The sequence below is a fragment of the Brassica napus genome, chromosome C7 (genome assembly GCF_020379485.1).
Source record: "Brassica napus cultivar Da-Ae chromosome C7, Da-Ae, whole genome shotgun sequence".
NCBI classification, from domain to species: domain Eukaryota; kingdom Viridiplantae; phylum Streptophyta; class Magnoliopsida; order Brassicales; family Brassicaceae; genus Brassica; species Brassica napus.
Genome location: NC_063450.1, coordinates 12,495,515 through 12,523,031, shown reverse-complemented (window position 1 = coordinate 12,523,031; position 27,517 = coordinate 12,495,515). Strand labels below are relative to the sequence as shown.

General features: G+C 38.3%; 4 protein-coding genes across 6 annotated transcripts; 2 read left to right on the top strand and 2 right to left on the bottom strand.

Moving 5' to 3' along the window:
- Positions 1–604: 604 nt before the first annotated feature.
- On the bottom strand, positions 605–4,742 carry LOC111210920. Of its 2 annotated transcripts, none has more exons than XM_048763479.1 (2): positions 4,462–4,742; positions 605–3,373 (listed from the first exon to the last, which is right to left on the bottom strand). In XM_048763479.1, exon 2 carries the CDS (start codon positions 3,366–3,368, stop codon positions 2,166–2,168), a length of 1,203 nt encoding a protein of 400 aa, XP_048619436.1. In that variant the 5' UTR covers positions 3,369–3,373; positions 4,462–4,742; the 3' UTR covers positions 605–2,165. The 2 variants fall into 2 exon arrangements, with proteins under 2 accessions (XP_048619436.1, XP_048619437.1); XM_048763480.1 differs by having other exon boundaries at positions 4,471–4,742.
- A 1,237-nt stretch (positions 4,743–5,979) lies between these two features.
- On the top strand, positions 5,980–7,918 carry BNAC07G04350D. Of its 2 annotated transcripts, none has more exons than XR_002662174.2 (9): positions 5,980–6,230; positions 6,297–6,492; positions 6,564–6,616; positions 6,708–6,744; positions 6,821–6,886; positions 7,017–7,121; positions 7,196–7,248; positions 7,469–7,545; positions 7,632–7,918. XR_002662174.2 is itself a non-coding variant. In XM_013873110.3 (9 exons), exons 1-9 carry the CDS (start codon positions 6,127–6,129, stop codon positions 7,692–7,694), a joined length of 855 nt encoding a protein of 284 aa, XP_013728564.1. In that variant the 5' UTR covers positions 5,980–6,126; the 3' UTR covers positions 7,695–7,918. The 2 variants fall into 2 exon arrangements, 1 of the variants encoding a protein (XP_013728564.1); XM_013873110.3 differs by having other exon boundaries at positions 7,196–7,349.
- A 35-nt stretch (positions 7,919–7,953) lies between these two features.
- Positions 7,954–11,208, bottom strand: LOC106432265. The gene is made up of 6 exons (XM_013873109.3): positions 9,779–11,208; positions 9,161–9,594; positions 8,920–9,081; positions 8,637–8,712; positions 8,392–8,547; positions 7,954–8,295 (listed from the first exon to the last, which is right to left on the bottom strand). The coding sequence occupies exons 1-6, from the start codon at positions 10,991–10,993 to the stop codon at positions 8,188–8,190; spliced, it is 2,151 nt and encodes a 716-aa protein (XP_013728563.3). The 5' UTR covers positions 10,994–11,208; the 3' UTR covers positions 7,954–8,187.
- Positions 11,209–14,379: 3,171 nt separating this feature from the next.
- LOC106432257 (aspartate--tRNA ligase-like) lies at positions 14,380–18,237 on the top strand. Its single transcript, XM_013873105.2, has 4 exons — positions 14,380–14,500; positions 14,609–14,670; positions 14,762–14,955; positions 18,192–18,237. Exons 1-4 carry the CDS (start codon positions 14,380–14,382, stop codon positions 18,235–18,237), a joined length of 423 nt encoding a protein of 140 aa, XP_013728559.2.
- The last annotated feature ends 9,280 nt before the right edge of the window (positions 18,238–27,517 follow it).

Here is a 27,517-nt window from a genome sequence, read left to right as displayed (position 1 = left end):
ACAAGAAGACTTGCAGCCGTCAGAGAGAGACAAGAGTCTGAAAATAAAAGATTGGATAGTTCTATTAGGGTTTTCAGACACATATTTATAGAGAAGGCAAGGAACAGGCTCCTTGGTCTCTAAATGGGCCTTAAAAATAAACCTTATAAAACCTTATAAAACCTTATAAGGGTTTTCAAGTCTGGCAGCTTAATTCTCAAGTCTAGCAGCCTAATTCTCAAGTCTAGCAGCCTAATTCTGCTTCATGTTCACAAAGATAAATAATTAAAATAAAGTCTTGAACTGAGATCATCAAATGAGTGATAGGAAAGCAACATATGGCCTCATTAAAAACCTATCTTTGGAAAACCCAGTGGGACAAAACCAAAGATAGGGAAAAAGAGCACACATATGTTACTTGCTCATTTGATGTCTATCTTGGAGCTGAGATGGCTTGAATTGTGGGAAGTGTGTCTTGGTTGATCAAGCTTCTTCCAAGACTCTCTTCTTGCTTCAGTGATGTCTTAAGTAATCCTCCAATGGCTTCTTTGAGTTGCTTGCTTCTGGCTCGAGTCATAGGACCTTCAGATATGGCTAGAGCTCCTCCATCAGCTGGATCATCCATGCTCTCATTATCTTCTTTGTTTGGCTGGTCCATGATCATATCATCCCCTCCCTCTTGAAAAGGATTTGTCCTCAAATCTAGCTCATCTGCAACAAAAGGAGCCAAGTCAGTAACATTAACGTTGATAATCAGATTACACTTACCTTGCAAGCCTCTTTGATAGGCATTGTTGCTGACTGGATTTGTTTGGTAGAAGGAACTGATACGTTGGGCTCTCCATACTCCTGATGCATTCCCCAAACCTGATTCACACACACTGAAACAAAACAAGTTAGCACATGCGAAGTTGTCATAAAGTAAGAGTCTTATCCCAAATTTGTTTCTGCTCGGTTTTGGATTGTAGGCTGCATCTGGAGGTGCTTCTTTGATGATGATAAAGCCAGGGACGTCTTGGTGGTTATCCTGGTCTAGATCAGGTGGTTTGAATCTCTTATCTTCCTCATTTTTGTAGTTTCTTCTTATATGCTTCCAAGCTCTCTTAAAATCTGCACATGGCTCTTTTGACAAAGACAAGTGCATCATATCTGTATAATCAGTGATAAAAGAATTCTTGAAAACATGATCACTTACATTAACATACTCACCTGGTCGCCATAGATAGAATTGAGATGTTCTAAACTCAGAAAATTTCAAACAAAGCAAACACAGGTTCACCTGACTTGTAGAGCCCATAACTCTTTCTCCTGAGAAGCTTTGGGCATGATTCCAATTCACCTTGAGCCCCTGATGAGTTAAGTTTCCATGGAAGTCGAGTTTGTTGCTTAATTCCTTCTGGTTGCTGAGATATGATCCTCGGACTGCTCCTGTGTCAAAGCTGGCGGCTGGACAGTTTCCAAGATTTGATTGTTGCATCTCCAACTTAGCAAAGGACTCATCATTGATACTCTGATCATTATAGCCCTTTTTTTTACCTGTACCTTTTTCAGCTTGTTTTGGACAAGACAAGTGTGTTATCATGTCAAAGAAAGTGTTGTAGACCAGAATGTCTCCAAAGCACAAAACCATATGATTCCTCCATCTATTATGCATATCAAAGAAAATATTGCAGACCCAAATATCATCAAGGATTAAGTTCATATATTCAGAATCAGTGAACTCTAGTTTCAATTGTGGAACAGGTTTTTCAAAGAAAGTGTTATACACTAGAATATCCTCAAAGAACAACCCTACACGTTTAGAATCATTTTTAGCACACAAACAGTCAAGCTCAAACTCAGAGATATTTGCAGACTTCACAATTTCAACCCTAACATCAGAATGATGCAATTTCGGTTCATGCAACTTCCTAGGTTCTTTCAAAACATATGTGGGTGCAAGAAAATAATCAGAGATCAGTTCATGCCTAGGAAAGTTCACAACAAAACTATTTTCTTCAGTTCTAGCAAACAAGGCAAAAGGTTTTCTAAAATAGAACTCGGTTGGCTTGAAAACAGGTTCTAAAATCTTTTCATGGTGATTCATAAATTGTTCAAAACTCAAAACATGACCAGAAAAGTTTTTATTACCATATTGAAAATATTTTTGATCAAAAAGTTTATCTGGTTCAAGTTCTTTGAAAGTTTTAAGCATGCTGTACAGAGTTTGAAACACAAAAATCTTTAACTTTGTCAAGACCAAAACGTTTCACATCATGAGTACTAACCATAAGAAACATTTCAGGCACAGAAGTAACCATATTAAACTCCTTACAGTGCTTTTGCAGGTCATAAGACAAGGATTCAGGAGTTGTATTTGACTGCAAGCTGTTCGGCTGTTCCAACTTTTCTCCTTGTGTTGATTGCTCTGGTTCTCTTTCTGCTGAATCTTCTTTTACAACCTGTGACAATAAAACAATGCTACTCGATTGCACCGGTTCAAGACAAGTTAGTTCATCAAAGGAATTATTAAAATTAAATTCAGACTGAGGTAAGAAAAGAGAACACTCTTGTCCTGTCTCAGAATTTTCCTTCTCCATAGATGTTTCGGTTTGGACTTCTTGAATTGGTGCAGCTGACTCTGGTTCTACATTTTTGAGTTCTGAGACAGTAGTAACTGGTTCTTGGTGCTGTGTTTCAATGGATGGACGTGCTGTGTTGGTCCTTTTGAGTTGCTTTTCCACATCCACCACCACTTGAGACAGCTTCTTTATGTCCTCCTCACTGAACCAGCTTGTTGTCTTGCTAGGTAAACCAATAACACTGGCTGGAATTGATCTCATACTGACTTGTTGTTTCTGAACTGAGTTTGCAGAGCATGGCTTTGTTTCAGACTGTTTTCGAAGCACTTCCTTATTGTACTGTCTTGGAACATACTTATGACGCATCAAAGCCCTTAATTTAACCCAGGTTGTAACTGGTTCTTTTCCATAGTGTCTCCTAGACGACACCAATTGATTCCACCAATTTGAAGCATAACCATAAAACTCAGCAGTAGCCATTTGAACCTTCTTTCTTTCAGCAGAGTGTTGACAGTTAAAAATCAACTCCATTTTCTCTTCCCACTCCACGTATGCAGCAGGGTCAGCATCACCATAGAAAGGAGGGATTTTTAGCTTTTGATCAGCCAATTTATCTTTGTGATTGCTTCGGCCTTCATGCCCACGTCTTTGTCTCCTCTCACTGCTTCTAGACTCAAAACTCTGACCAGTAGCTTGTTGGAGTTCCTGTCTCAACTCATGCCGGAATTTATCAAGGCTGGCTTTCATCTTCTCCTGCATCTGAGCACTCATAACCTTAAGTAAAAGCTTTTCATCCTTAGTGAGTTCTCCTTTTTGATCTCCTGCCATGGTACCTGAGACAAGAGAAAGACTAAGCCAGTAAATAGTTCGAAATCAAAATTAAATAAGGAAAACAAACAAGAGATGAAACAGATTCAGCACAGATCTAGAATAAAAATTCTCAGATTTATCACATTCAAAGCACAGAACAACAGATCTATCAATATTGAACTCAGATTGAAAATAACAAGCTCTAAATCAGACAATAATCAGATACTCAACCTGAGATTAGATCTAGAACAGTTTGACCAAAAACTCAAACAGATCAAGAGAAACTCAACCTATTCAAGCCCAAATCGAATCAGATTCAAATCTAGACAGAGAATTTCGACCACAAACCCAAACATAACAGATCTAAAAAGATTAGAAGAATTTCAATTTTTTTTTTTTTTTCAGATCTAGGGTTCATAAGAAAATTTCGAAATTGAAAATAGAAGTAGAGAGTTTAGAAACTTCCTTCCAGAGATTTGCTCTGATACCACATAATACACTCCTAGGATGCTTCTCTGGTTGGAATGGGATAGATCCTTGCAAACAGAGAATCAAAGACTCAATCTGCATCAAAGTTTGTGGAATAAATGGTGACACAAAGAGATGTGAGAGGTCTCCTTGATACTCCTAAGTGAATCCATTGGATATGACATACCAAGACAATCACTCTTGTGGTTTTGTTAGATATGACACACTAACAAAGACTCAAGAAATCTCAGATCTACAAGAAGACTTGCAGCCGTCAGAGAGAGACAAGAGTCTGAAAATAAAAGGTTGGATAGTTCTATTAGGGTTTTCAGACACATATTTATAGAGAAGGCAAGGAACAGGCTCCTTGGTCTCTAAATGGGCCTTAAAAATAAACCTTATAAAACCTTATAAAACCTTATAAGGGTTTTCAAGTCTGGCAGCTTAATTCTCAAGTCTAGCAGCCTAATTCTCAAGTCTAGCAGCCTAATTCTGCTTCATGTTCACAAAGATAAATAATTAAAATAAAGTCTTGAACTGAGATCATCAAATGAGTGATAGGAAAGCAACATATGGCCTCATTAAAAACATATCTTTGGAAAACCCAGTGGGACAAAACCAAAGATAGGGAAAAAGAGCACACATATGTTACTTGCTCATTTGATGTCTATCTTGGAGCTGAGATGGCTTGAATTGTGGCAAGTGTGTCTTGGTTGATCAAGCTTCTTCCAAGACTCTCTTCTTGCTTCAGTGATGTCTTAAGTAATCCTCCAATGGCTTCTTTGAGTTGCTTGCTTCTGGCTCGAGTCATAGGACCTTCAGATATGGCTATAGCTCCTCCATCAGCTGGATCATCCATGCTCTCATTATCTTCTTTGTTTGGCTGGTCCATGATCATATCACCTACGCAAAGACATTGGAATGGGATAAAACATGTCTTTTGCTATCTCCAAGGAACGATCGATTTATGATTATTTTATCCTAAAAATACTAACGGAGAAATGGCTGGCTTTGCAGATGCAGGATGTTTATCTGACCCCCATAAAGCTCGATCACAAACAGGGTACGTCTTCACAGTTGGAGGAACCGCTATATCATGGCGATCCCAGAAACAAACACTTGTAGCCACTTCCTCGAACCATGCTGAAATAATTGCTCTCCATGAAACAAGCAAAGAATGTGTTTGGCTCAGATCAATAAGTAAACACATCCTATCAAGTAGTGGGATCAACTTCAACTCAAACTCGACAATTATGAAGACAATGCATCATGTGTCGCTCAAACAAAGGAAGAATACATCAAAAGTGATAAAACCAAACATATTCCACCGAAGTTCTTCTCATATACCCAAGAACTCGAGAAGAATAATGAAATTAAAGTGAGATATGTTCGATCTAGTGACAATGCTGCAGATCTATTTACGAAGTCACTACCCACTACGACATTCAGAAAACATGTTTACAACATTGGAATGCGTCATCAACAAGACCTGTAACGATCGTCCATTCGAGGGGGAGCTTTTGAATTGTACTCTTTTTACCTTGCTACGGTTTTTCCCATTGAGTTTTCCATAAAAAAAGTTTTTAACGAAGCAACTAAAATGCAATACAAGAAATATTAATGACAATGGTCTCCAAGGGGAAGTGTTACAAAAGTCAAGAGAGTTTCCGTAAAGAAATGGAGATGGAACCCATGCCATTAATACTTACAGTAATATTTGTCGAATTTTCTGCCTCTATAAAAAAGTTGTAATACGATCATTTTACTTCGCCTCCTTCTGTACAGTTATAATATATTTCTCTCTTATTGGTATACTTTTTCTTCTTTCGTTTTAGCGCAATTTTTCTTCTTCTGCTTTCTATTATGTACGTAACATTATTGAATAATAAATATATACGAAACACGAATGAAATTATATATAATAATTATAACATGCTACTGGTTTTACCGGAAAATGATTTTTTGGGTCTGAATTAATTTTACATTCTATCAAAAAAAAAACTGTTTAGACGTTAAAACATAAATAAGATAGATAAGTTAAGTAAGCTCTTAGCCGCACAGTCCAATTAACCATGTCTTCCCAGTTCGCCACGTTCCACAATATTGACCGTTGGATTCACAAGTTCTGATTTTAGGCGCCACCCTCTTCTTGAGGTAAAATGTGGCGAGTCTCAATTGACTATTTTGTCCTTATCGTGTTTATCCTTTCATCCAACATTTCTCTCGGAGAATTTTTTCTTCTTTTTTCCAAATTCTAACTAAGGTCAAATTGCTTGCGACACGGAGGATATTTTTCTCGGCGGCTGCGATGTCGACGATTTCGATCCATCGGACTGAGCTGCTTAGAATCACGCACAATCGCTCGCGAATTTCTCGGCAGCGATATAGGAGAACTATTCCTCCATGGCGAATGTGAGTCCACCACTTGTTCTTTTTATTTTTCCTTGCGAGGTTGTGATTTAGTTTTGATCAACTCAGGATGATCAATTCGAGATCTTCTGAGACGACTAAGAAGGATGAACTCTCTGTTAAGATTCCTCAAGTTGATCAATTAAGGTCTGAGGGTTTGAGATTCGACCGTTTGCAGCCTCCCGAGCATGAGCTTTTCCAGCAAGATCGATTGGATTTTGGTAAATTCGTAGCACGAGAAGCCATTCTTGATGAAGAATACTGGGTGAGTAACACAATTCTTGATTCCGAACCCATCTTCTTCTCGAGATTGACTTGGTTCCAGTTTGTGATTAGACAGCAGCGTGGCTACGTGCAGAGAGTCACTGGGAAGATCGTGCCAATGAAAGGTCAAGCCAAGAAATGATCTCATTATTGACTGTATTGTTTGTAGTAATAGTTTACAAGATTTTGCGTTGATGTCTGATTAAAAATGTTCAGGTATGTTGACAACTTCAAAAGGAAATTTGCAGAGCAGGTTATTGATTTTTCTCTCTCTCTCTCTCTTTTTCCTTAACTGGGAGGAGCGTTTCTTCAATCAATTACTTTTTCAGGAGTTCAATGCAATAAAAAGAAGATGTAAAGGGCTCCAAGGCCAGAAATGTTCCTGTATCGTTGCGGTATAACTCTGTTTTACTTATACACTATGCTTGTATTCATCCGCACATTTTACAAAGAATTTTTCCACTTCATTTCTTTGTCAAGACTTCTTTTAATTTATCAGCAGCTATTGTTGTTTGTATTCATCAGGTAAAGAAGGAAGAGAAGCACATTAAACGTTCTGTAATCAAAAGTGTGGTTGGGACGCTTGATTTGAACATTCGTTTTTTCTTGCAAGGAGAGAACTTTCCTGGGGTATATATATCTTTCGTTTTAGTATTCTGTTTTCCGTCCTTTACGCCTCCTAATAAGTTAACAATTACGTGTAGGAAAAGGTGAAGTCTCAATTGTTCTGCACCATAAACCGAGAAGGATCAAACAGGTATGGTTATATTGCTAATCTATGTGTTGCCAAATCAGCACGCCGCCAGGGTATTGCTTGCAACATGTTGCGTTTCACTGTCGAATCAGCCAGATTGAGTGGTAATAACAATGTTAAAACCGAAAAGATAAAAAACGGCGTCATGATTTTGTATCTTAAGCCATTAGAACGTTTTGGAGAGAATGATCTTAACCATGTGAGGATGTATTTGGTTATGCAGGAGTTGAGCAAGTATATGTTCATGTACATAGAAACAATTTAGTTGCTCAGGAACTATACAAGAAGACTGGTTTCGAGGTAAAACAAAACATCAAATTCATTACTCTGAAAATTGATATGTAGGGGACTTGACACCAAAAAAAAATGTTGTGTTATGGAGCCAGGTCGTTGAAATGGGACAGTCTGAATCATCAGATGATACATTCTTGCTCCAGTACACAAGATAACTCGCAAGAAACGATGTGTGTTGTCTCTCTTCCCTTTCTTTACTTTTTGTTTTGAGAATGGGATAATAGAGAACCAAAACGCAGAAAAGTGATTGTTAATACGGTTCTATATCATGTAATGTCTAAAGTGGAATGTGTGATAAAAGTTTCATGTACGATTGTTGTAGATAAATTTACATTAAGCTTTGGATTTAAACCACAAACATCTAGAAATGCTTTAGACTTTTACGTTGTACTATTAATTCGAAACAAACCGAAATGACTGATCGAAAAATAATTTTTAGAAAGTTAAAAGCCATACTCCTTTGAACCTAAATAAATTATGAAAGGAGTTTGCATATTTAATTAAATATCACGAAACCAAAAACTTACCGATGCTATTTATTAAATACTAGATAAAGACCAAAAGGTGCATGTTCAGACAAAATAGTAAACCGTCTCTGCTATTCTCCTCCAAAAACAAACAACGCAGAGAGATAAGATTATGGCTCTTTCAGCTATCTGGATGGTTCTTTGTAAGGTGGTTCAAGAAGGGATCCATCTTCAAACCTAAGATCTCAACATTAGGGTTCGAGTGACCTAGAACGAATGCGTCCGTAATCTGCAAAAGAGAAAGACAAACGGTTTTCTAGTCAAGGTCTGTTCCTTTCATTTACGAAGATGACGGTGGGATCTTGATGTTTTTATATTTATTTACCTGAGTGCATCCAAACACTTTCAACACTTTCAGAGATGAACAGCTATCGACAATGTAGCCTAGTGCATTGTCGGACATATCTCTGCACCAGGAAACATCCAAAATCTGCAGCTTTTCTGAAAATTTAGCAAGGGCTAAGGCCGTGTTGTGGCCAACCTGAAAACATAACACAGATGTGTTTTTGCGACTTAAGCATGATGACTCTATGGATTGTTGGGCATGATGAGAGAGAGCGACACAGTTACCTTCTTGACGTTGTTTAGTGATAGTTCCACCAGTGAACCGCCTGAGGTTTCTACAAACGCAGCTACAGCTTCATCGCTACAAAGAGAGAGAAGCATCTGGTCAACTTTGACATACAGCACAAAGACCATAACAACATGTGTATTGTTTGAAAATTGAGATAACTGATAACGTCTCCTAGAATAACACAGTGCCTGAGTACTTTAACGGAGTAACATCCCAAGTTTCTAAAAGCCTTAGAAACCACAGGATCATGTATAACATAAACGTTCGAATGAGACTTGCCTGAAAGAGTTGCGACAAAAAATCAATTTTTCCAGAAATTGACAACCATTTGCAAGGTAACCCAGAGCACAATCCGTCAGCTTGCATACGTTAGCCAGGTCAAGCACTCTTAAATTAGGACAGTTTTCAGAGATGTCTTTTATAGAAGAGTCAGTTAATTTCCTGCACCATATTCACAAAGCAAAATTATGTAAAAGCTGAATTCAGAATGACCGAATCAAACGAGAATTCAATAACGTACACAGAGTTGGACAGAGTTAGCTGTTTCAGGGCTTGTCCTCTAGCAGTAATAAATTCCCTAAGCAACCGACCCCTGACTGAAGGAAGATCCACAAGAGACAATACCTCCAGCTTCTCGAACTTTTTTAATGCAGTCAGAATAAGCTTCAGGTCGATGCTTTGGCACTCATTGAGATATAGTTCCCTTAAAACTAACCCCAATGAATCAGATAACATGTCAATGGTAGATGATGTTAGAAGAGAGCATTGACTGAGATTGATAGATGTAATCGCAGGGGCAACGGAAACAAGTGCCCGCAGCCCCACATCGGAAAGCCGGCATGCACCACTTAAAGATAGAGAAGACAGCATCGGCAAGCTTTTTGGTGACCTTGCCAAGGTGGAGGGTAGTACATAATCTGGCATACAACGCCCACACTGGTCGAGTTGAAGAACCTGTTTCAAAAAAAAAAGGAGGCGAATCTGGACTTTAGTTACAATGGCAACGTACAATCAATTCCTTATTACGGAGGCCAGGCCAATTAACTACTTAGAAGCATGTTGTCTTGGATAGGAAAAAAGACATTTAGCAAAATGTAATGCTGTATTCAAATAAAACGGACAAGTAAGAGCGAGGTACCATCAAGTTGCTGGTGTCACAGTTCTTAAAACATTCGGTGAACTGTTCCTCGGTCAGCCATGAGCAGTCGGGAACACAAATCCCTGTCGGAGATCCACGGACAAGAAGATCAAGAAAGTGGACGTCCATCCTCCTCGAATCACAAAGCAATTGACAAAGCTTAACCCTCAGGGAGTCTGGAACATAGTCAAGCGAAGTGATGGCATCAGCGTTCTTGACAAGAACTCGCATGGATAGTTCTTGCAGAGATGGAGCTCGTGGAGGAGGAGAGGTGAAACTGTCGCTTCTTCTGGGGGGCCAAACAATTGGCGAAGAAGATCTTTCTATGTCGGAGGAGAAAGGAACACCATCATGCAGAATCGTGTTCTCTTCTCGGTCCTTCATAATTTTCATGGCGGTAGAGAAAGGGCCAGGCCAATCCTCGACTTGTAGCTCAACCTCCTCTTTGTCTGACGATTCCTCTTCTTCCTCCATTTCAACATCAAAACGAGCAAACCTGGAAGCATTTCTCTCCGCAAAGTCACGAAATTGCTGATTTCTTGACGCGTTTCCATTTTGATTCTGTGCATTAACTGACGATTTTGTTAGAGAGGCTCCTTCAGGTGGGTTCTGAATGTCAATTGAGTTGTCGATATCCATTTCTTCAACACCAACAGTGGTGATAGGAGGAGAGAGATTCTCGACCTGAATACCCTTAGCCTTCTCCTCTCTTGTATATTTTCTTCGATTCACCGAGCTGCTTGGCTTCTCATCGCATTTCATCTCCACATCATTCACTTCAGCCATCACTGACTTTCCCTTTTCCTCACTTCTAACAAGTGCATCATCTCCACTGTTGTCCAATTCCTTACTCACGATATTAGTTTCTTCAACCAAATCCAACTTTCTAGAATCAATTTCACTCCCACTGGTTTCGATTCCATTAGCAACTTTCTTCCCCGACCGCAAACTCAAGAACCTTTCACCAACATTCGATTTTCTATTGCTACAAACTAAGATGCTAACCTCTTTCTCAGTAAACCCATTCAGAGATTCAAGACGAGGACTTCTTCGCCTCCGGAAAGTGTTAGTGGGTGGACTCGATCGGTCGAGTGAGGGAGCACTGGGCTCTTGTTTCCGAGCGGGAGTCGACGGCTGGATGATGTCGGAGGATTGTCGTTTGGGGCGTGGCTTGCCGGAGACCGATGGTATTTCGCGAGATCGGAGTATCGTCATGGTTGGGGGTTGTTGTATCGAGAAGAGAATGGAAAAGGAAAAAGGGTTTAATTTAGGAAAGAGCAACCGGTTCCTTGCATAAATTAGGGTTTCTTTCTTCTCTATTTTCGCGCCAACCGATGCAATGCCTTTTTCCTTTTTTGTTAGACCATCTTCGATCAGACTCTATTTTTCTCTCTAACTAAAATAGAATAAGGGCTCTTTGTTTCACCATTTGCCATCTCCATCCAAATGATTCATTTGTATGATCTATTCAAATGATCCATTCAGATTTTATTTGTATGATCTATTCAAATGATCCATTCAGATTTTTGTGATTGTTCGTTTGTCCATACACATAGCTCATCTAGATGAATCATCTAAATGGATCTTATGTTTGTTTCTTTATTTTCATTTTCATTCAAATGAGTTTAGTAAAGAAATTACCAAAATATCTTTGTGTTGATTTAATCATATGTTTAATATTAATTTTAACTATATTACATTTAATTATTTAGTTTAATATATTTACATTAGAATTATTTCAAAATTAACGAGTTTTCTTTTTGCGGTTTGGGCGGGAAAACAAGTTTTTTCGGTTTTAGCGAGAAAACACATTTTTATGTTTTGGCGGAAAACAAGATTTTCCGGTTCTGGTGGGAAAACGATATTTTTCGGTTTTGGCGGGAAAATACAAATTTTTGGTTTTGGCGAGAAAACAAGTTTTTGCGGTTTTGGCAGAAAACACGTTTTTGGCGAGAAAACACGTTTTTGGCGACAAAACACGTTTTTGGCGAGAAAACACGTTTTTGCGGTTTTAGAGGGAACCACGTTTTTGCGATTTTGGCGGGAAAACGCATTTTTGCGGTTTTGTCGGGAAAACACGTTTTTGGCGGGAAAAAGCATTTTTGCGTTTTTGGAGGAAAACACATTTTTGCGATTTTGGCGGGAAAACATGCTTTTGCGGTTTTGGCGGGAAAACGCGTTTTGCGGTTTTGGCAGGAAAACGCGTTTTTGCGGTTTTGGCGGGAAAACGCATTTTTGCGGTTTTGGCGGGAAAACGCGTTTTTGCGGTTTTGGCTAGAAAACGCGTTTTGCGGTTTTGGCGGGAAAACACGTTTTTGGCGGGAACACGCGTTTTTGCGGTTTTGGCTAGAAAACGCGTTTTGGCGAGAAAACGCGTTTTTACGGTTTTGGCGGGAAAACGCGTTTTTGCAGTTTTGGCGGGAAAACGCGTTTTGCGATTTTGGCGGGAACACATTTTTACGGTTTTCGCGGGAAAACGAGATTTTTCGGTTTTGGCGGGAAAATACAAATTTTCGGTTTTGGCGAGAAAACACGTTTTTGGTTTTGGCGGGAAAACACGTTTTTGCAATTTTGGCAGGAAAATACGGTTTGCGACTGTGGCGGGAAAACATGTTTTTTTGTGTTTTGACGGAAAAATGTATTTTAGGGTGTTGGCGTGAAAACATTTTTTTGTGATTTTGGCATGAAAACATGTTTTCGGTTTTTGCGGAAAAACACATTTTTGCAATTTTGACGGGAAAACATTTTTTTGCAATTTTAGCGGGAAAATGCGTTTTGGGGTTTTGGAGTGAAAAAGTAGTTTTTAGCACGGGAAAAGTGTTTTTGTAGTTTTCGTTTGTGACAAAAATGATATTATGTTTAGGTTTGTAATTTGTGAATTACATTAGGGGTATAATAGACATTATACCATTTTGAATGAACCATCTCCATTCAAATGATCCAAATTGGTTCAGCTGAATGGACTTTAAAATTAAGCCTAAATTTCCAAAAGTCATCCGGATGATCCATCTGAATGAGTTGTACTTTTAGTGCCTAAACAAACAAAACTCTCATCTTCATCCAGATGGAGAAACAAACAGGCCCTAACTCAATAGAGTGAAATATAGAGAAATGCCACTTTTTCACTCTAAATATAAAGTAAAATATGACATTCTTCTATATTTCACTCTATAATATAATAACTCTATTATAGAGTAACACCATTGGAGCAAAAGTTACATTATAATAGAGTTATTCTATTTTAGTATAAATTATAGATGGAAAAATAGAGTTCTATTGGAGATGGTCTTACCCGATTGAGTCGCACATCCTCTAGTTCTACTGCTGACCCATGTTTAGGGGGTTCGGCGCGAGTTAACTAAAATTCCGGAGATTAATTGGGAATTAAACATAGATTAGTTTTGAATAGGTTTCTTAATTTCAAACACATTTGTATATATTTTAAAGTTGGCGAAACTATTCACAATTAAATTTCAGTGGTCTAGTGGTTACATTAGCTGTTTTACAGTACAAAGGTCCGGTTCGACAGTTGAGCTTAGGAGTGAGCGTTCGCGATAGATACGGGTTCCTTTCGAGTTTCATGGTCAAAAATTTCAGTCTCATTCGGGTATTTATAAATTTCATTTCAGGTTCGGATAACAATTTTTATTTTTTAAAATTTTAAATTCATTAGTACTTTAAATTTCATAAAATCTATAAACAAAATAATATATTACATAAATTTGAATAACATATGTCAAAATACCTCAACTTAACATATAAATTGGTTTGGTTTGAATATTTGGATAAATAATCAATAGATATTTCAAGTATTTTTGGTGTTTTAAGTATATTTTAGTTATTTTAGATATTTATTTTTGACTATTTGCATATATTTTTAAGTATTTTGGACGACTTAAAACTATCTTATATAAGTTGGATGTTTTTAATATGCATTAAATCTAAAAATAATTAATATATCTAGGTATATAAATCTATTTCGGATACATTCGAATATCTGAAATATTTCCGTTCGGGTTGGCTTCGGTTTCGGTTCTCCAGATACCTAAAATTTTGAACTCGTTCGTATATTTAATCAGTTTCGGTTCGGGCTTGGTATTAATTTATTCGGAACAGGTACAGTTCGATTTTTCGAATTCAAACTTTTTGCCCACCCCTACTTGAACGGCGCGATTTAATGTTTTTTTTTTTGTTTTTGAATAAAGTGGCAAAATCGTAGTTTCTTCATCATCTTCTTTTAGACCACCTCCATCGGGAGGTTTTAGTTAGGGTTCCTTAAAAAAAACTAAAAAAAACTAAATAAAAAAATACAGAAAAGAAGAGAACCGGTACTAAACACAGCACTTTAAGAATTGGTAAGGACCCCATATGTGTCTATTTCTTATTGGGTGATGCCTTTTAGGCAAAAAGGAAGAAAACAATTTTGGTCTTTCTTCGTCGATGTTTCCGAAGTTTTTGTGCAAGAAAAAATCGAATCGTTTGTGGAGAGAGAGAAGAGACGATTGGATCAAAGTGAAAAGAAGAAGATTTGATTTGTATCCGAAGGGGTTTACAGCAGTGACAGGTGCGCGAGAAAGTACGGTCGGCGGCGGAACGAGATTATGATTCGTTTTCCGTTAAGCCATTTAACGGAAACTACGACGAGGAACTTGGTGTCTTCATCAACTCCTTCGTTACCGACGAAGGCACATCTCAAGAACAGCTTCTCTGCTCCTTCCTCTGGTAATGCAAACTTGTGTTGTGCCTCCCTTTGCTTAGATGATTGTTGCTTGGTATGAATTGTTGGTTCAATGAGTTCTTAAGTAATATTTTACTTTGTTTCTGTGGAAGGTATTGTTCGTACTAGGCCAAATGAGTCCATCAACAAGAAGATGAAAACTGGAGTCCTTGAGGTATGTATGCTTTCTCTTCTCACTCAGCTTAGCCGTATGTGTATGTATCCTTTTCCGTTTTCCCGAAATTTGATGCATATGTAATCATTAGGTAGTTGCAGAGCATGCTGAAATATTGAATCATGTGAGGTCAAAGCTTGGTGTCAGGGCTAATAAGAAGAAGAGAGTCGGTCCGGTTCCGGGAGTGCAAGTAGGATGGTTGCAGAGCATGTTTCCACAAAGTCCGCAGCTCTTCAAACAAATGTTTATGGTCTCTGGTTTTGACAAATATTACCAGATAGCAAGGTACATATACGATTTTTGGCCAAGTCAAGTGTATAATCTCAAATGGATTTAATTACTTTTAATTAACATGAAAAGCTAGGAAGATTAACCTAGTTTGAGAGTTGTAGTTTACAGACCAAAATGTTACTTCAATGTTTGTGTTTCTTTCATCTTTGTTTTAAAAAAAAAAAATATTTAAGAACTCCACAGGGGTTCTCTCCCATTGGAGGAGAAAAAAATTATTTCCACTAACCAAGATTCTAAACTTGTCAAATCATCTTATTTACTTTTAATTTAATCATTAGGACCTCTAATGGGTTCTAATGGATGGAAATGCTCTTAGGGTATTTACTTTTCTCTGCAACTCTTTCATGGCCGTCAATTGCTATTTTCGCCATAATTAATCAATCTAGCACGTTTTCTTGTTGTTTTTGAGTTAAAATGATAGATCTATCATTTAACGTTCAATCTTAACCATTCAAAATAAAATAAAAAATTGAGAAACCTGATTTTTGGCCGATTATGGCTAAATCGCTACGCTTGCCCACCGTGGAGCGTTGCAGCGCCGCATAATCGAGCCGCGTTTTCGAACATGGCTTCTAACCAATTAACCAAAAATCAGAAATAAATCGATGATTAATAAGAATTTAGTTTTAATCTTTTTACATATATACATATATATATATATATATTTATTTATTACTTAAGAGTTATTTTTTTGTTCAATGAGTAACCAACAGTCTTTTCTAGCGATCTATAGTGCGATAGACACAAACTTTCAAAATCTTTGTGTTTTCCGGCCCTCGACTCCGACATCGGCTGTACTCTTTCCTAGTTTGTTTTCCTTTGTTATAAGTTTAGTTTTTCCAGAAATATTAAGCGTCAAATATGTTGATTCATATTCCAATTATCATTCTTCTCGTCTCTTTATATGAGAGTTTTTGTTTGACTTTGATTCAACACCAAACCTTGAATTATTGTGTCTGTATATTTCGGCTATCAATATCTGTATGCGGCTTCCATTATTTGACTCTTGAAACTTTTTGGTTTCAATTGAGATTGGGTTTTCATCAAAGGATTTGGGATCTAGGAATAACTGATTTTGGTCATGCATTATGGGATGGATTTTTGGAAAGACCTCGGTAATTCCATAATTAAAGCGATGAAGATTCTCTACGGTGGGTTTCATTGCGAAGATATAAAGCGGAGGACTTTTGAATGGAAGGTCGTGAAAGATACTCCTTCCATTTCTTAATATAAATAGTTTTGGCTAAAAACAGAAAGATTAAGAAAATTATTATGTTTTTAAAAAATATTTTATAATAAATAGGTTAGATATAATTTAACCAATAAAAAATAAGTCTATTTAATTTGATTGGTCACACTGTATTCAATAAATGTAAAAGTTACCTAGAAATACGAAAACTACTTACATTTTGAAATAAAAACTTTTTTCCTAAAACTATTTACAATATGAAACGGAGGGAGTAATAACAAAGCGGGTTGTTCAAGATTCTTAATACTTCTAAAGAGTCAGAACATGATGAAGAATTATCATTTCAATAAGAGTGAAGAATTTCTGAAGCGCTAATGTGATGAAGATATGTTGAAAGTATGGCTGTATTATTTTCAAAACAAAAGGATTTCAATGCCATTGACAGTTTCAATTCCGGCAGCGGAAATGTTTGGGACGGATCACGATGTAATCGATGGATCGTATCCAATGATCTTTTTAGAGGAAAAGGTATTTACTCATAAGAATTGAGAACCACAAGAAAGATCTGAAAAGACCAAGAAAGAGAAGCTAGCGAATCATCATATCCTACGAATGCATTAGGACCCATCGTGTTACTGATGTCTTTGCTAAATATTCTTTTTAACATGTTTGTTGAAGTTTATGTTTCATGTAATCTGTTACTTGATTTTATATTAATAAAGTTAAAGATGTTATAAAAAAAATTATTACTTAAGTATACAAAATACAAACACACGTGTTTGATCATATAGCAAAATAGTTATTTTAGCATTATACAGCTCATGAGTTCGATCAAGTACCAATGTTATGTTATGTTAAATTTTGTTTCTTTAATTGAAAAGTAATACTATAATCTCTTTTATCATTTCTTTCTTTTTTTAACTTAAGATTTTTCTGTTTCTATCTTAATACTTCCATTTTTTTCACTTAATTCATTTTCTTTTCATTTTTTCTTATTCAGTTTATCAAAATCTCACATATCTATATAAAGTTAAGCTTGTTTTCGACATATACTAAGATAAAAACAAAATTTTCATACATCCAATTTTTTAGCGAATACGGTGAATCGAAACATAGACTGCCCATTGTACGAATATTCAATAATTAAATGGCCGAGTTAACCAATTTTTTTTTAAGAAAACAATGAGCATTAGCAATTTCTTTGTATATTCATTGGTTTATTCATCAACTAGAATCATACACAAAAAGAATACAGTTCTGATTCATTCAAAATCAAAGATTCTGTATCATGAAATTTTTAATTAAACATACAAGATTATAACTTAACCAACGAATAAGGTGATATTCAAAGGCAATCCCTAAATGAATTTACTTACAAAATGGCATTCACCTGAATATAAAAGTATAAGAATATGGAGGGAATGAAAATAAATCCCAAGAAAATATCAGAAACATAAGAATTATATTTTAAAAAACAACGCATGAACCATTTTCAACAAATTTTGCTTTCCTATCTTTAATGAGAATCTAGATTCTTAGGCAATAAACATCTGGAAAGCAAAAATGTATACCTTTACCAACTATCTCAATCACTTAACGAGTAGTTCAAAATAAACCAAATACATGGTTTAAACAGTCTTAATTTTATAAAAATATAAATGATTTCAATCAGCTCGAAAATGCATGGAACCTACAGCAGGGTCAACACATGAGATTGCATCATTACTTGTTAAAATATACTCCATATATTTTAAATTTATTTTAAATATGTTCATCTTCATGTTTATTTAGCATATTCAACCATCATCAACAAAGTGACAAGATCATCCATCACAATCACACTGCTTTGAGCAACACAAGAAAACAAACTAAATAAAAATCTGTCAAATTTGCTGCAGTGAAGTCATTACTTTTTTATCCTTTTCTAAGTATTTCTTCGTTGAATCTATGGCGTGCAAAGTCTCTCTGATATGACTTTAATCTGAACCAGGAGTTTCTGAATGATTTTGCATGCTCATATGTGAATGTAGTGTTTTTTCAGGTTCATGTACGTTTTGGACAACGTTGGAGATTCTGGAGCTATTTGAGGTGCAGAACTGCGCAGATGCATCAAAAGTTTATCAACATATGGAGGCCTTCCGAAGATCTGGTAAAGCTCAGATTTTGACACAATATAAAGAATTGAGTTAGCTTTCTAATTCCACCGTTTAAGGTCCGTCAGACGTTTCAAAAGTTATGCTCATTGCACTGAAGAGTGGTCTATCGGAAATGTGAGAGGAAGATGTCGAAGATGAAAAGTGGTGTCGAAAGACACTCAAAGGGTGATGATCGACACTCATCTAAAATCAGTAAACCGAAGGATTTATTGAAGTTTTAAGAACTGTAGTTTGGCACCTGAAGTTTTTCTTATTTATAAAATAGCCCATAACGTGTTTTAAACCCTATATAATATTTCCAATCCATTGTTGACGGCTGGACTTTCTTTAATCATTTTCTTTAGTTTTGGAGAGAAGAGAAGAACTCCTTCAGAGTTTTCTTGGAACTCCAGTGGATTTATTTATTATGTTTATTCATTCTATGATTATGATTGCATCTATCATGTGTGAGTAATCACCATGTTAGATTCAGGGATTATCTAGGGTCATGAAGAACTTGTGATTTATAGAACTTCTAGGGTATTTACATTGAATCCTTCACCATGATTGATCTCAATGCTTGTTTCTCAATGCTTGCTTCTAGAATAGCTAACTAAAAACTTGACTAGACTCGCATCGAGAGCTGGATATTTTACTTTTGAATTCGAGTTGTAGTATTGATTTTAATAAGATCATGAGCAACTATATATTGAAGTTTCGGATACCTGTTTGATATCCATGAATCTACAACTCTTCTATTTACTTTCTGTTGTTTATCACTTTCTACGATTTGAAATAGCTTAATCTGAAATCAAAGTCTAATGTGTGAAACATTGAGTCTTTGTGGATACGTCAAGTACTATACCAAACCTCTTATTTGAGAGAGCTAGTTGAGGTAATATTATCAGGGGAATAACCAACTAGTCGGTACTGCTCCTGCCTCACAGCCTTGATAGGAATGGGTAATCAACGTAATATCTGGTGGCTCAGAGTAAGCAACATTGCTCATGCAGATGTTAAAAAAAGCATCTGTGATGAAGCCATCCAAGTAGAGCTTCCTATAATTAGGTGTGGTCCGACCACCCGGAACGGAGCCAAGGTCATAAGAGAAGGTTTCTTCAAAGCTGTCCAAGAAATCCTAGATCAAGATGTAGAAACCGGCCAGAACCAGCTACTGATCGAAGAGATGGTCCAATTGAAGATTCAAGATCAAGCCGGTCCAATAGAGGTTCAAGACCAAGCCGACCCGATCCAATTCAGATCACTATCCCAGAACCGAACCGGCCTAATCATCTCCCTAAGCGATCCCAGTTCAACCTCAACTCCAATCCAATCCGGTTATGCTGAGTGATCCGTCCGTTCCAAATAAGGTAAGTAGGTAAGATTTCAATTTGATTTCTAACCGGTTTATTATTTTTGGTTTGTGTTGGTTTTCTTTTAATTTATGAACTTATGGGCAAATTGTCAAGTTCTTTTATTTTTGAGTCAATAATTCAAGGCCTCTTGCCAGCCTTTGCTTTAGTTGTCCAAGTAGAGTCATCCCATTATGTTTAGGCCTTGTCGATTTATTAGTCCAATTGAGTCCATGTTGTTTTGCTTCAATTCCCTTAGAAGGGCAAAGCTGTCGGGTATTTAATCCCCACTATAGGCAACCATGTATTTTTTTTAGTTCATGAAATATATGATTTAGTTTTCCCCAGCAAGAAACCCTAAGTATTTTTAGTTTGTGTGAAACGGCCAAGAAGCAAATCTCGGATCTTATCAAGCTTTTCATCACCAAGCTTGTGGCGATTCTTCACTCCATTCCACCCACTAATTTAGATTGAGAGAAATACACATCCAGCAAGCCAAATCCTATCTTCACTCATCTTTCATCCACTGATCTGTTGAGAGAGATACGCATCCAACAATAGATCCCATCTGCCATCTTTTTATCTCCTTGTTTCTCTTTTATTTCATATTGCACATCATCTCATCATCAATCGCCCATCTAGTTCATGTTTAATCTAAACCATATCTTGTTCTTGTTCATCATTCATCATATAGTTTATTCTCTGTTTCATCGTATTAAAACCATAAAAAAATCATAAAAATATTTACTTTTGTTTCAGGTACAAACCGCACCATCCATCGCCTATCGCTACCGCCCGGCAAACCATACCGGATCGAACCAATCCAAACCTCAGTCAAGCCATCAGTACGGTCTGAATTTCAGGCTGTATCATTGGTATCAGAGCTCAAGACTCCTGAAATTTGGTTACCTCTTCCTTACTTCTTAGCATATCGTTTTAGTGTTCAATTGTTTGCATAAAAAAATTAATATATATATATATATATATAATTGCATCTGTTTGTTCTTGGCTGTTCTTGCTGTTCTTGATTGTTCTTATCATATTCATCCTAGGAATTGCTAGATCATTTGCGTGTGGAAAAAGAAACTATCAATCTGTTTGTTTCAATCATCGACCAACTTTCCTTAATCGGAGGTCGATTGACTAATCTGCATTCAATTTTGATTGCTGATTGCCTTGATCATGTAGACTGATTGTCTTGATTATTTTGCATTTAATCTTAGATTTCCAATCATATCCATTTTTATTTGAAAAAAATCTTTCAATCAATTTTCATTCTCGATTTGCATTTAGTTTTCAACTTTTTTTTCATTGATTCGATTTTCAGTTTCAAACTAAAAAAAAAAAGTTTCAACTTTCTCTTTTTAGATTGATTTGATTTTCATTTCTTATTTAAAAAAACATTCAATTGCATTTAATTCTTGTCTCATTTTGTTTAAGTACTAAACTAGGCCTGGGCATTTTACCCGGACCCGAAGACCCGAACCGGAACCGACCCGAAAATACAGGTTCGGGTCTGGGTCCGGGTCAATGCTAAATACCTATTGGGTCTTTTTTTTTGGACCCGCGGGTCTCGGTTCGGCTCCGGGTCCTACCCGAGACCCGTTCGGGTGCCCGAAGTACCCGCAAATAATTGTATATACTAGGTATATTTGGGTGATTGGGTATATTTTTGGTATTTCGGATTCTTTTAAAAGTTTCGGGTTTGGATTTTCGGGTATAATTGTAGGTTTTTGGTGAAATTTTAGATTTTTAGAAAATATAATTTGGGTATTCGGGTAAAATTCGGGTATGTTTTGGGTTTTCGGGTCTGATTTTGGATAATTTTTTGGGTATTTTTGCGGTTCTTCGAGTATTTTTAGAGTTTTCGGGTCCAGTTCGGGTACTTCGGGTCTATTTCGGGTCCTAAATACCCGAACTGACCCGGATCCGAAATATACCCAAAAATTTTGGGTATTTTACGGGTATTGAAATTATAGACCCGAACCGGCCCGGACCCGACAAGACCCGACCCGGAACCGACCCGAAAAGTTATAGGTACCTATATGGGTCTAAATTGCTAGGACCCGAAGGACCTGGACCCGACAATACCCGACCCGAACCCGACCCGAAGACCCGGATGTCCAGGCCTATACTAAACCATTATTCTTTCTTTCTTTCTTTCTTTCTTATCTTTTTACAATCTCTTTTGCACTTGATCACTTTTTCTTCTTGAACACAGGAGAGACATGGAAGACCTGAACCCAAATGGCGTACCAAACCAAGCTGACATCAATGCTCACCTATTAGCCGTTCAAGCTCAACTCACGGCCGCTATGACCGAGCAACTAGCTCGACTGGAACAAGGGAACCGTCCCAATGGTCCGTGACCTAGAGGAAGGAACCACCCTTACCTGGAGGATCCCTGATCTCAATCAGAAGAGGATAGCTCCGATTCTGAACCGCCTGACCAAGAAGAGCTGCAACCAGCCCAAGCCAGACGAGGAGGCCGACGAGAACATCGGATCCAAGGAGATGGTAGCCCGATCAGAAGGAGGTTCCATGATAAGAGGCTCCATGGCAAGGAGGAAAAGACCTCAAGCTTAATCCGTCGACCTCTTCTGGGAAAGTTAACCCGAACGCCTATGTTGAGTGGGAGAGGCGCATGAAGTACATCTTTGAATACTACAACTATTCTGAGGCCAAGAAGATAGCCTTAGCCGCGGCCCAACTAACTGACAATGCTCCCGCCTGGTGGGATGGAGAGGTTGCTGAGGCAGGCAGAGTCTATATGATTGAAACTTGGGAAGATATGCGATCCAAGCTTCGCACTTGGTATGTTCCGACTTATTATCAACGGGACTTACAAAAATGTTTTCGTAAATTGTGTCAGGGAACCCGGTCTGTGGAGGAATACTTTGAGGATTTTGAGTCTCTCAGGAACAAGTTAAAGACCCGTGAAACCCAGGAGACACTTATGGCTCAGTTCTTGGACAGTTTGCATGATCGTATCGCACGAAAGGTGGAAAGGCAGCAGTAAGAGAACTTCCACAATTTGCTCCATTTCGCTATCCAGGCCGAGCAACACATTAAGTGGAAGAACATGTCCACTGCCAAGAGCAAGGGTACCTAGACACAACTGGCCTCCAAAGGTGTTGACAAGGGCAAGTCCATTGAGGCGGAAAACCGGTTCAAGAGGAACCGAGACGGGCCGTCCAAAGCCGGTCAATCCAACCAAGGTAAGTCTCAAGCTCAGATTCAACGGACGTGTGACATTACTTTTTATAAATGTCAGGGCAAGGGACATTATGCTAGAGATTGCCCAAACAAGAGTGTGATGGTCCTCAAGGCTGATGGTGAGTATGAGTCCCAAGATGAGGCTGAGGTGGAGGCCATTGTGTCCGATGAGGAGGTGATTGGTTACGCTGAAACCGGAGAACTACTAGTGACCAGGCGATCTCTCGGTGCCCTTTTTGACCCAGAAACCATCCAAAGGGAAAACATCTTTCATACAAGCTGTAGCGTGGAGCAAAAGGTATGTAGCTTGATCATAGACGGTGGTTCCTGAACTAAAGTGGCCAGCAAGTATCTTGTTGATAAGCTAGGTTTGATCAAAACTCCCCATCCGTGACCATACCGAGTCAAGTGGCACAATGATTAGACTGAGCTTAAGATAGCCGAACAAGTTGTTGTGTCTTTCAGAATTGGCAAGTACCATGATCAGATTAAGTGTGATGTTGTCCCCATGCAAACCGGCCACTTGCTTCTAGAAAGGCCGTGGCAGTTTGACAAGGATACCATCCATCATGTTCGAACCAACGTGTACAGCTTCAGCCACAACAAGAAGAAGCATAATCTATCACCTCTCAGTCCTCAAGAGGTTCATGACAAGGAAAAGGCCATGGACAAAACCAGCAAGGTAAGTAAGACTAACCTATATTTTACTTCTGGTCAAGAGCTTAAATCTTTGCATCATGAAACACATGTACTACTAATGATCTTTAAGGAAGGTTGTTTTGCTGGTTTTGAGGCTCAAGACTCGCCTGCTCAGATTCCAGACCTCATGAAACGGTACAAATATTTCTTCCATGATGAGATTTCAGCTGGCTTACCTCCTATCTGAGGCATAGAACATCAGATTGACCTAGTACCAGGCGCACCCTTACCAAACCGAGCAGCCTACCGTGTCAATCCAGAGGAGGCCAAGGAGTTGGAAAGATAGGTCCAAGACCTCATGGACAAAGGATATATCCGAGAGAGCCTCAGCCCATGAGCGGTTCTAGTCCTATTGGTGCCTAAGAAGGATGGTACATGTCGCATGAGTGTAGACTGCTGAGCCATCAAAAACATAACCATCAAGTATAGCTATCCCATACCAAGGTTAGATGATATGTTGGATGAATTGAGTGGATCTACTGTGATTTTTAAGATTGATCTCAGGAGTGGATACCACCAAGTTCGTATGAAGGAAGGTGATTAGTGAAAAACCGCCTTCAAAGCCAAACAAGGTTTGTATAAGTAGCTAGTGATGCCATTCGGCCTCACCAATTCTCCCACACCAATTCTCCCAACACTTTCATGAGGCTCATGAACCAGGTTCTTAGAACCTACATCAGCAAGCTTGTGATTGTGTACTTTGATGATATACTGATTTATAGTCGATGCTTAACCGACCATATTGACATCTTGAACAAGTGTTGAAAGTTCTTAGGTAGGAAGGTCTTTATGCTAACCTTAAGAAATGCATATTTTTCACTGATCAATTCATGTTTTTAGGTTTTGTTGTGAGTTCACAGGGACTGAAGGTTGACGAGGAAAAGATCAAGGAGATACAAGACTGGCCCACACCGACCACTATCGGCCATGTCCGCAGTTTCCATGGGCTGGCCAGTTTCTATCGACGGTTTGTCAAGGACTTCAGTACCTTGCTGCTCCAATGACTTCAGTAATCAAGAAGAACATATCCTTTACTTGGGGTCCAACCCAAGAAGAGTCTTTTAACAAGCTTAAATATTGTTTGACTCATGCACCGGTGTTTACTCTTCCTAACTTCGATAAGACTTTTGAGATTGAATGTGATGCATCAGGTACACGTATAGGAGCTGTGCTTACTCAAGGAGGCCGACCAGTAGCCTTCTTCAGTGAGAAATTGAGTGGAGCTGCCCTCAATTATCCCACCCTATGATAAAGAGCTTTATGCTCTAGTAATGGCAACATTATCTTTTGTCTAAAGAATTTGTTATCCATACAGATGGTGAGAAGCTTAAGCACTTAAGAGGCCAGACCACACTCAAGAGGAGACACGCCAGATGGTTGGAGTTTGTGGAGACTTTTCCTTATTCGATTAAGTATAAGAAGATAAAAGATAATGTGGTGGCTGATGCCTTATCCAGGAGATACACTCTTATCTCGACTATGGAAGCTAAGATCATGGGTTTTGAATTCATTAAAAATTCTTATGGTACTGACCTTGATTTTCAAGAAGCTTTCAGGAACACTACACAAGGAGCATTCAGTTCTTACTACCAGCATGATGGTTTCTTGTTCAAGGAAAAGAAACTTTGCATTCCCCAAGGTTCTATGAGGGAATTTCTGCTTCGGGAGGCCCATGGTGGCGGCCTCATGGGACACTTTGGTCGAGATAATATTTGAAGTGTCCTAATTGACCATTTCTTTTAGCCGAACATGAAAAGAGATGTTGTTCAACCTTTGTGCCAAATGAACTGCCTGACTCAAGACAAAATCAAGGTCACATCCTTATGGTTTATACATGCCATTACCTATTCTAACCATCCTTGGATAGACATTTCCATGGACTTTGTGCTGGACTTGTCCAAGATAAACCACAAAGATTCCATTTTTGTAGTGGTGGACAGGTTCTCTAAGATTGTACAGTTCATTGTGTGTGACAAGATCAATGACGCCACCCAATGACGCCACCCAAATAAGCGACATGTTCCTTAAGGAGGTGGTTCGTCTACATGGTGTGCCCAGAACCGTTGTGTCCAACCGAGACTCCAAATTCCTAAGCCATTTCTGGAAGACACTCTGGGGAAAACTCGGTACCAAGCTGTTGTTCTCGACCACTTGCCACCCACAAACTGATGGTCAGACCGAGATAGTAAACCGTACACTCTCTCAGTTATTGTGAGCTACGGTCAGTAAGAACTTAAGGAACTAGTTTTCTTGTCTGCCATTTATTGAATTTTCTTACAACCATGCTAGACACGCAGCTACTAACCTTTCTTCTTTTGAGGTTGTCTATGGTTTTAATCCCAAAACTCCATTAGATCTTTCTGATTTTCCAACCGCCCTCTATCACAGTAAAAATGGTACCACCAAAGCTGATTCCGTTAAGAACATGCACCAGAAGGTCAAAGAGAGGTTGTAGGAGAAGTCGGCCAAGGTCAAGGCCAGGGTCGACCAGAAGAGAAATGAGGTGTTGTTCGAACAAAGCGACTTGGTGTGGATTCAGATAAGGCCAGAGAGGTTCCCCGAAAAGAGGAAGTCCAAATTATCACCACGAGGGACTGGCACATTCCGGGTCCAAGAAAAAAAATCAATGCGTAAGCTTGATCTTCCAGGTGAGTTTAGAATTTCTTCCACGTTCAATTGATCTGATTTGTCTCCTTTCCTTGCAGATGATGGTGTCCTGAGGCCATAACCTTTTCAAGTGGGAGGGAATGATGAGGCCACCCAAGTAGAGGTTCCATAATTAGGCGTGGTCCGACCACCCGAAATGGAGCCAAGGTCATAAGAGAAGGTTTCTCCAAAGCTTTCCAAGAAATCCTAGATCAAGATGAAGAAACCGGCCAGAACCAGCTACAAATTGAAGAGATGGTCCAATTAAAGATTCAAGATCAAGCCAGTCCAATAGAGTTCAAGACCAAGCCGATCCGATCCAATTCAGATCACTCGCCCAGAACCGAACCGACCTAATCATCTCCACAAGCGATCATGGTTCAGCCTCCACTCCAATCCAATCCAATCCGATTCTGCTGAGTGATCCGTCCGTTCCAAATAAGGTAAGCATGTAAGATTTCAATTTGATTTCTAACCGGTTTATTATTTTCGGTTTGTGTTGGTTTTCTTTTAATTTATGAACTTATGGGCAAATTGTTAAGTCCTTTTATTTTTGAGTCCAATAATTCAAGGCCTCTTGTTAGCCTTTGCTTTAGTTGTCTAAGTAAAGTCGGCCCATTATGTTTAGGCCTTGTTGATTTAGAAGTCCAAGGGTTTCCATGTTGTTTTGTTTCAAGTCCCCTAGAAGGGCAAAGTTGCCGGTTATTTAATTCCCACTATAAGCAGCCGTGTATTTTTTTAGTTCATGAAATATATGAGTCAGTTTGCCCCAACAAGAAACCCTAAGTCTTTCTAGTTTGTGTGAAACAGCTAGGAAGCAAATCTTGGATCTTATCAAGCTTTTCATCACCAAGCTTGTGGTGATTCTTCACTCCATTCCACCCACCAATTTAGCTTGAGAGAGATACACATCCATCAAGCCAAATCCCATCTTCATTCATCTTTCATCCACTGATCTGTTGAGAGAGATACACATCCAGCAACAGATCCCATCTACCATCTTTCTATCTCTTTGTTTCTCTTTTTTTTTCATATTGCATATCATCTCATCATCAATCGCCCATCTAGTTCATGTTTCATCTGAACCATATCTTGTTTTTGTTAATCATTCATCATATAGTTTATTCTCTGTTTCATCATATTAAACCAAAACACTCATAAAAAGATTTTGTTTTGTTTCATGTGCAAATCACACCATCCATCGCCCATCGCCATCGCCCGGCCAACCATACCGGATCGAACCAATCCAAACCTCAGTCAAGCCATCAGTACGGTCTGAATTGCAGGCTGTATCAATCTGAAAAGCTAAGAATGGCCAA

Excerpts from the sequence above, each read along its gene's own strand:
- BNAC07G04350D (XM_013873110.3), top strand. The coding sequence starts at position 6,127 with ATGTCGACGATTTCGATCCATCGGACTGAGCTGCTTAGAATCACGCAC. Across the intron at positions 6,231-6,296 it reads ACTATTCCTCCATGGCGAAT|GATGATCAATTCGAGATCTT; the intron begins GTGAGTCCACCA and ends TGATCAACTCAG. Across the intron at positions 7,122-7,195 it reads AAGGAGAGAACTTTCCTGGG|GAAAAGGTGAAGTCTCAATT; the intron begins GTATATATATCT and ends AATTACGTGTAG.
- LOC111210920 (XM_048763479.1), bottom strand. The coding sequence starts at position 3,368 with ATGGCAGGAGATCAAAAAGGAGAACTCACTAAGGATGAAAAGCTTTTA.
- LOC106432257 (XM_013873105.2), top strand. The coding sequence starts at position 14,380 with ATGATTCGTTTTCCGTTAAGCCATTTAACGGAAACTACGACGAGGAAC. Across the intron at positions 14,671-14,761 it reads TGAAAACTGGAGTCCTTGAG|GTAGTTGCAGAGCATGCTGA; the intron begins GTATGTATGCTT and ends TGTAATCATTAG. Across the intron at positions 14,956-18,191 it reads AAATATTACCAGATAGCAAG|GTTCATGTACGTTTTGGACA; the intron begins GTACATATACGA and ends GTGTTTTTTCAG.
- LOC106432265 (XM_013873109.3), bottom strand. The coding sequence starts at position 10,993 with ATGACGATACTCCGATCTCGCGAAATACCATCGGTCTCCGGCAAGCCA. Across the intron at positions 9,595-9,778 it reads GTGACACCAGCAACTTGATG|GTTCTTCAACTCGACCAGTG; the intron begins GTACCTCGCTCT and ends TTTTTGAAACAG. Across the intron at positions 8,548-8,636 it reads CACTAAACAACGTCAAGAAG|GTTGGCCACAACACGGCCTT; the intron begins GTAACTGTGTCG and ends TTATGTTTTCAG.